At 46.5% G+C, this 7,709-nt stretch overlaps 1 protein-coding gene across 3 annotated transcripts in view; it reads left to right on the top strand.

Annotated features, from left to right (window-relative positions):
- The window catches only part of PPP1R3B (protein phosphatase 1 regulatory subunit 3B), a 6,488-nt gene extending 3,063 nt beyond the window's left edge, over positions 1-3,425 (top strand). For all 3 annotated transcript variants that reach the window (XM_017805975.1, XM_017805976.1, XM_017805977.1), the window contains exon 2: positions 6-3,425. In XM_017805975.1, coding sequence (XP_017661464.1) covers positions 6-897 — 892 coding nt within the window. In that variant the 3' untranslated portion in view covers positions 898-3,425. The remainder of the gene's footprint in view (positions 1-5) is intronic.
- The last annotated feature ends 4,284 nt before the right edge of the window (positions 3,426-7,709 follow it).

Below are 7,709 nucleotides of genomic sequence, written 5' to 3'. Positions count from 1 at the left end.
TCCAGAGTATTAGACTATTTTCCTCACAAGCAAGCAATGGCTGTGGATGTAGCAATGCAGCTGTACCTGTGCTCTTCATCCTTGCGAAGAGAGAAGTGTGCCTGCAAAATTGCTCCAAAGCCAAGCAAGCCATTGCGACCCTGCATCCAGCTGAGTAGCAAGGCTGCACTGAATGGGCCAGAAGAGGCAACAAGCTCCTTCACACACAACAAAGTGAAGAAGAGGGTGTCATTTGCAGATAGCAGAGGCTTTGCTCTGACGATGGTGAAGGTGTTCTCGGAGTTTGATGATCCACTAGATATTCCTTTCAACATCACAGAGCTGATAGACAATATTGTGGGTCTGACAACAGCGGAGAAGGACAGCTTTGTCCTGGATTTTGTTCAGCCCTCTGCGGACTACCTGGCCTTCAGAAACCGCCTTGAGACAGACTGTGTTTGCCTTGAAAACTGTGTGCTAAAGGAGCGATCTGTTGTGGGGACAGTGAAGGTGAAGAACCTCGCTTTTGAAAAGACTGTGAAGATCCGAATGACGTTTGACACCTGGAAAAGCTTTGTAGATTACCCGTGCCAGTACGTCAAGGATACGTATGGAGGGTCCGATCGGGACACGTTTTCCTTTGACATCAACTTGCCTGAGGGAATTCAATCACACGAAAGAGTTGAGTTTGCCATTTCCTTTGAGTGCAATGGGAAGATGTACTGGGACAACAATAGGGGCACAAATTACAGGATCACATGGTCAACGCTGAAGTCTGCTCAGGAAGCTGTCCATCCCCCACAGGGCCCTGACTTTGGCTGTGCATTTGACCGGTTTGGGAGCCCTCAGTGCTCCTATGGCCTCTTTCCTGAGTGGCCCAGTTATTCAGGCTTCGAGAAGCTCGGGCCCTACTATTGACCCAAGGACAAAGCCCAGGTTGACTGTTGCTGGCGTGTCTGCAGGCTTTGGGGCTGGTCTGAACACGAGGTGTATGAAGAGGTGGAAGAAGGATGGCTCTGTAGCTTGGCATAAGCCTCCCAGCAAAACTAGATGTGCGGTGCTCTGCTGGCAGTGGGCTTATAGTCAGGGAAGCAATTCTGGCTCTCCAGATGATCAAAGGACCAGGGACTGTTGCTCATGTCTCTTTAGCACTGCTTCTTCCTCCTCTTCAGTAAAGTTACCAGTCTCCAGGGAAAACACTACAGTGCTTATATTGTCTATCTAAGCCATGTAGTGGTGGCTGCTTGGTATTGCCTGCCTAGTATTAAAAGAGTCTGTCAAAATATGTACTAGTATTATATTTTTAGCAGGCTGTACTGTAGCTGCAGGGCTCTCCTTGCAAAGCTGGCCTGTGCCTGTCAGGAAATGGAGTGGTCGGATGGCTGGGAATGGAGTCCTCTCTTTGCACATGTCCTTGTAGTGAGGCCCTTCCTACTGGAGGCAGAAAGGGTGTTTTGGAAATGAAAATGCAATGTGATGACAGGAAATGTGGCCCTACAGCCTGCCGTATTAGGAGACGTGCCTGTGGGAGAGGATCTGATATGCTTAGTCACCAGTTGTTTTATCAGATGATCTTGAAAAACTCTCATACCATTGGTGTTACCAAAAATAGAGATTAGCTGTAGCTGTGTGGTGCTTGTAACACAGCTATGAGTTGACATCTTTAACTGCCTTCTTCAAAACTTTTCTGTTTCTTTAATTGTAAGTGATCAATGATGCTTTTTCCTCTCTATGGACATCAGAAGTCAGCTGCTGGCTGTGCTGGACCCTGAAAACGCAGTTCCTTCTCCTGTGGACTGTAAAATAGAGTTTTGTCCAGCTGGGGCCCAGAGTCCTGTGCAGAGACTCTGCTCAGGTGTTAAAAGAGCTAAACACAAATGGACCACGTGGCTGTTTCATGCTGTGTCCTGTATAGGAAGGTGACTCTTGTGTACCTACTGTGATGGAAGTGCCTTGACTGAGAAAGGGATGACAATGCTTTGTGGTAAACAGGCTTTGGAACTGACATTGCTTTTAAGATCTCATAAGGGTTTGTTACTCTGAGCCGTGGACTGCTTGGCAGCTAAAAGCCTGGCACTGCTCACATGTGAGGATGCTGTGGCTATACTGGATGAACAGCAACATGCTGGGCTTTCTTTGCTGTTGAAGCAGTATGGCATTTCAACTTGTAAATGCCCAGACTTTGCATCTCTCTGCCCATAAAAAGTGGCTCACCCCACCTATGCAAAGAACTAGCCGTGAGGAGAGTGAGTTGTGGGGTTATCCTGGCATCATCTCTGGATATGAAACTAATCACAGATGTGAGCCATCCCTATCTTCTGAATGTGTGCTGAGGTGAGGTGGCAAGCTTGTGCAGTGCCCAACAGCCACACAAAGCTTCTTGGGTGCTAACCAAGAAGAATAACTTCATCCCTCAGCTCAAAGGGAGAGTGCTGAATAGTTTGTAGAAACAGAGGTCAAAGCAATCTTACTTTTTCTAGTGCATAAGCTTTGTATAATTTTTGGGTGCCCATGAATGGGCTGGAGAGAAGCAATGGGCTAGACTATTTAATTTTGTTAACATAGCTTTTAATTCTAGAGACTACTGTATAAAATACTTACAAGCTGTTTTACTCTAACCTAGAAGGGATACTGGGATCACTGTTGGATGCTGAAAGGGACAAGAGTTTGCAGGAAGATTAGCTAGCCTTCAACTGCTGCTTTTTCAAAGTGCAAAATCAATACATGTCTTCACTGTGCTTGATCACTTAGTTGAGGTGGTGAATCTACTTGCCAGCCCAGAGATCATCAGGCTTGGTTCCTCTGTTATAACAGCTTCCCAAGTCAGCCTTTGTAACCTGCATCTGGTCTCTCTGGAAGGGACTGTTGCCTAGCTTGGCTTGGTTTTAAACTTTAAGGAAATTTGAGTGACACTGATACTTTTTATTTATTTAGTGTATGATGCTAATGTTGTAAAACACTGACTGTAGAAAAGTCATGTTCTCCTGGCACATTCTCATGCCTATGGAGAGCTGTTTGTGAGCCAAAATAAGGCATGTGGATCTGGGGTGCTATGGATGGTGGTATCTCCTTATGGGGCCTGCTTGTTTTCAGGCTGTGCATTGGGTGTGCTTAGGGAGGAATGTGGAAGATGAGCTAGAAGAGCAATGCCATAAGTAAAAGCTAGGTTGGGAACTGACTATTTGACCAATAGCAGTTTAAAAATACTACTTGTGGCCTTTCCCCTTTTCCCTTTTTCCATTGCCAATGTGAACATAGAAGTGAGGGTTGCTCTCCTTGCTCTATGCCTGGAAGTGCCTTGTAGGGTGTTATGCATGTTGGTTTTTAAAAGATATTTTTGTACACAACATTCAAGTGGAAAATGCACTTTATAATTGCCATGTAATGACTCTTTTAAGAATATGGTTCTGTTTTTATCTGATTGTTAAAATAAAGGTGGAACAAAATGTTGGCTGTGTATCTTGCCATTATCATGGTTAAACACCCATGGGGCTGGGGAGGTGATTTGGACACAGGTCCACCTTCCTGCCAGTGACCATCGACAGGGAGGAGCACATATCCACAGTGAATTCTGCTGCCCGAAACAGGAAAGAGCTGCCTATTCCTGCTGCCTTCCTGCCAACACAAATGCTTCCAGAGCCTCTGCAGCTCTGGGAAGGGAGGACCTCAGGCCCTTGTCTCTGTGCTCTTAAGTTTTCCCACTAATCACTCTGTTCCTGAACTACCCTTCATCCTTCCCCTGCTTGCAGTGCTAGGAACAGCTTTTTTGGTTTTTTTTTTGTTTAGGGTCAGTCACAGTTCTCCCTCTTCTCCCCTTCCTCTGTCTGGCTTGATCTGGGATCACTACTTTCTCTGTGTGCTGGGGTGTGCTGGATGCTGGGAGAGGTGTTGCAGAAGGGGGGTCAGCTCTTTTCTAATACCAGGATCAAATGAAAGTTTGACCCTTCTTCACCTCAAGCAAATTGTCCCTGTTGTCACTGCACTATCAGGAAATATGCCCCTTTGCAGAAAGGGAATAACTGGTGTAAATGCCAGCCAGGCCTAGTTTCAGCGCTTGACGTGACCTTGACCACAAAGATCGGGCCTTGGTAATGCCCTGAAGGTGGTGTATTTCAAACAATCAATCTCTGAGTTGCCTGGGTTTTGCCGCTTTACAGATAAGATAAGAAGGAAAGCTGTGGGGGAAGGGGGAGGAAAGCAGTCTTGGTGTGTGCTGGTTTGAGGAGCTCTGTAGGCAGTGCTTCCAATCTTACTACAAAGCCTTGCAGAAAGTGAGCTTGGCCTTTGCTCTATACAGAGATAAAACTGAGCACCTTCTGACTGCAGGTATTTCCAAGTCTCCTGCTTTCATAAGATGAACTCTTATTCCAGAGTGTTTTGCTTTCTGTAGCAGCTGGGTAAGGCAAAGCTTTTAGTTTCTTGGTGCCTCCCCTAATGTTTGCATCACAAAACCAAGCATGCTGACACTGTGGGGTGAAGCTCTTCCACCACATTGCAAAGCTGCTCCCCTTGACAGAGAAATATGGGATCTTCATGCACCTGGGAAAAGGGTACTGCATGGTGTTTCTTGCTGGTCTGTGATCATTTACTCCCCTGTAGTTCAGGGGAGCCTGCCTTGGCTGTTACCACCACTGTTTGTGCTCACAGGCTCTACTGGTGTTATCCTGGTGGTGGAATTCTTCCAATGGTGGCAGATGTGTCCAAAGGCAGATGAGAGCTGCTCTGCAGTGTTAGCATTTGGGTCCTGGGAAAGGGAACAGCACAGGCTGAGGGTGTGCTGAGCAGGGGTGAAAGCTGTGTGTGCAATTTTTTGTATGCAGGTGAGTAAGAGAGAAACCCTGCCTGATGGCAGCATGAGGCAAAAGGCTTCACTTTCTTGGTAACCATTTTCATTCCCTTTTCTCCACAAATTCTTGGCTACCTCCACATTTAAGTAACTACTGTTAAGCACCATTAAAAATGCTTTGGATTTTTTTTTTACCTCTGTTGTTCTTTTAATCAAACATACAATACTGATCTCTTTTAAAAGGGCATCTTATTGTTTTTCTCATCGCAGGGAAAAAATAAATATTTTTAAAAGCTGTTTGTGCTTCTGCCTCAGCACATCCAGGTGATTGGGGTGTCTTGGCCAGGACTGTTTTCACATCTGAATGCTGGCCCAAGCTAATGAGTGAGACAACTGCAGTCAAGCATTTCCTGTAATGGTTTTGTGGCTGAAACCCCCATGTAGGACAGTTACTGTATGGGAGGTAAGAGGAGTCCAAGACACCTAGGGCAGCTGAGAGATGGTGCAAGTGTTAGAAGGGCCAAGAGAGCTCAGCTCTGGGATTTCTCTTAATACTCAGGTGTTGTATGCTAGAGAATATAGACATTGCAATTACTGCATTTGTAAAGGCCTTGGTGGCAGGTGTGACCCTGCACTTGCTGGTTAATATACAAAGATCTTTTAGAATGCTCCTTGCATTCCACCCCCGTCCCCCACTTTTCTTTGAAGTTCCCAAGCCTCTGTACCCTGAGGGTTTTCAGTGCCACCTCTTGGCAGCTGTCATGTTAATCTTGGTTGTGCTTGGGGGTTCAAATTTCCTAATTCCGTATTGCAGAATGTGTTCCATGGACAGTTTGGCAAAGGGGAGGAGGGCAGATGTTCCCTTGCTCCACATCCAACTCCCTTTGGCAAGCACAATATCCCACTGGCCTGGGTATGCTGTCCTTCAGGGGAGCAGTTCTGCTGAACCACTGCCTTCACAGCAGCCTCCCCTAGAGCACACTGCATTGCAAGTCCTGGATACAGTGACAAAGACAGGATGTAGGCTCTCTGCACCTGCATCCTGGCAGAACAGGTCAAAACTGTTTAAGAAGTTTGTTAAAAGTAACAGGGAGACCACAGGCCAGAATTTGCTCCTTCCTTCCCATTCTCAGGCTTGCTAAGGGGGTTCACTCCGAGGTTGCTCATGCAGCGAAGAAGGTCCTTGAGTTCCGGTTTCAACACATGCTTAGCTTGTGGCCCTGCTTAATCAGAAAGTGAGGCTCTGTTGCTATGTGAGCATCAGAGAACTGTGGGAGCCATAGCCTGAATGTGGGGAGGTGATGAGCAAAAATGTAGGAAATCCAAGAGAGGCTGACTGCTTTCAAACCCAATGAGGATGGTGCAGCCTGCCATCAGTCTGTGTCTCTGTACAGATGCTGTATGGGCATCCCACATTCTTGCTTTTGATGTTTGCTGGGGGCAGATCCGGGGTGAGGGGGGGATGCTCTTGGGAAAAACTGCCCATAACGGGGTAATATGCAGAGGGTAAGAAACATGTCTCTGCCAAAACATGGGAATGTAAATGCATTCAGATAAATTTGGTCCAGCAGCAAAGTACTTTCTTCAGTGTTAAATGTAGCTCTTACAGGCATTCGAAGTGGAGAGTGACCCATGGAAGATGTGTTTGCCTTGCTAGCAGAGGGCAGCATGAGCATTAAGAGGGCAGGAAAATAGAATGTGTCATTTCCCAACAGCAGTCAGCAGTTCTTCTTCAGTTTCCTCTCCACAAACCATCAGCAAATGAGCCTCTCTAAGAAACTGGGTCTTTGGAGGGATGTCTCGTGACCACAAGGCAAGGGATAAATGGTGCTTCCTTTTCAATATGTACCACAGAGTTCCCTGCTGCTCTGTAGTTTCTCTCTTACACACCATGATGCTGTTTCCAGCACTTCCAATGTAACCATCACCAAAATCAATCGTGAGCTTGATTTCGCAATGTCTTCCACAAGCTCATGTGAGGTCTGGGGGGCAGGAAGGGCACTTGTGTGTAGTGGGAGGAGGCTGTTCTGAGCACCCTGTACCCCTGGGAACAGCACAGAGCTTTGCCATAAAGCCAGCAGCATGGGGATGGGTTACAATACTCCCAAACTCCCCTGGAGTTTCCACAGAATTGCTCCTACTGGGCAGTTCAGCTGGCTCTAAACTATTGCAATAAACCATATTTATGTCAATGTTTTTTTTTTGATGGAACTAAACTGCTTTGGCCCAGCAAGGTTCTGCCACATTGCAGCCAGGGAAGCTGCCTAGCCTGTCTTTATCCTCCCCCTTGGAAGGGTACTGTGCCAAACAGTTAGCTGTCTTTAAACACTGGTTATTGACATTTACACAAGGCTTAAAGAAAGAAAAAGGGTGTCTTTGTTAAAAAATAATTGCAGCTGGCCTGTTCCTTTGGTACAGATAAGTCATAGCAGTCACCAAGTTAAGTACTTTGGCTCCTGGAAAAGGGATATGGGCAAGCCCTTCCAGCTGACACATTAATCACAGATCTCCTCTCTGCTCTGATATTGCTATGCAGTCTTGGGGTGGAGGGAAGGCTCAAACTTAATAACCCAGGAGAAGTATGTTTAAAAGGCATAGGAAGAGGGTGAAACATTCATAAATCTTCCAGCTATTTCTGGTGTGGGAGTCTTGGTGATGTCTTGTATTTATTGAATTCTAGAGAGGTTCAAGTGGGAGGAGGTCTCTAAGATGTCTATTCCAAGCAGAACCACTCTCACAACTAACTGAGGTCACTCAAGGCCCCATCTGTGTGGATGATGATGAACTCAATGATGGAGATGGCACCACATCTCTGTGCCCTGTCCAAGGGCTGCACTGCTCTCCTGGGGAAAAAGACATGATTCTCAGGAATGAAAGGAGCTCTGTGCAATGTTGTAGTCTTGCCAAAGCACCTGGTTTCTTCCAGCTCCTGGCCAGATCCAGG

The sequence above is a fragment of the Lepidothrix coronata genome, unplaced genomic scaffold (genome assembly GCF_001604755.1).
Source record: "Lepidothrix coronata isolate B3197 unplaced genomic scaffold, Lepidothrix_coronata-1.0 Scaffold13, whole genome shotgun sequence".
NCBI lineage: Eukaryota > Metazoa > Chordata > Aves > Passeriformes > Pipridae > Lepidothrix > Lepidothrix coronata.
Note: the sequence above shows the minus strand (reverse complement) of the source record. Positions and strands in the feature narration are given on the sequence as shown.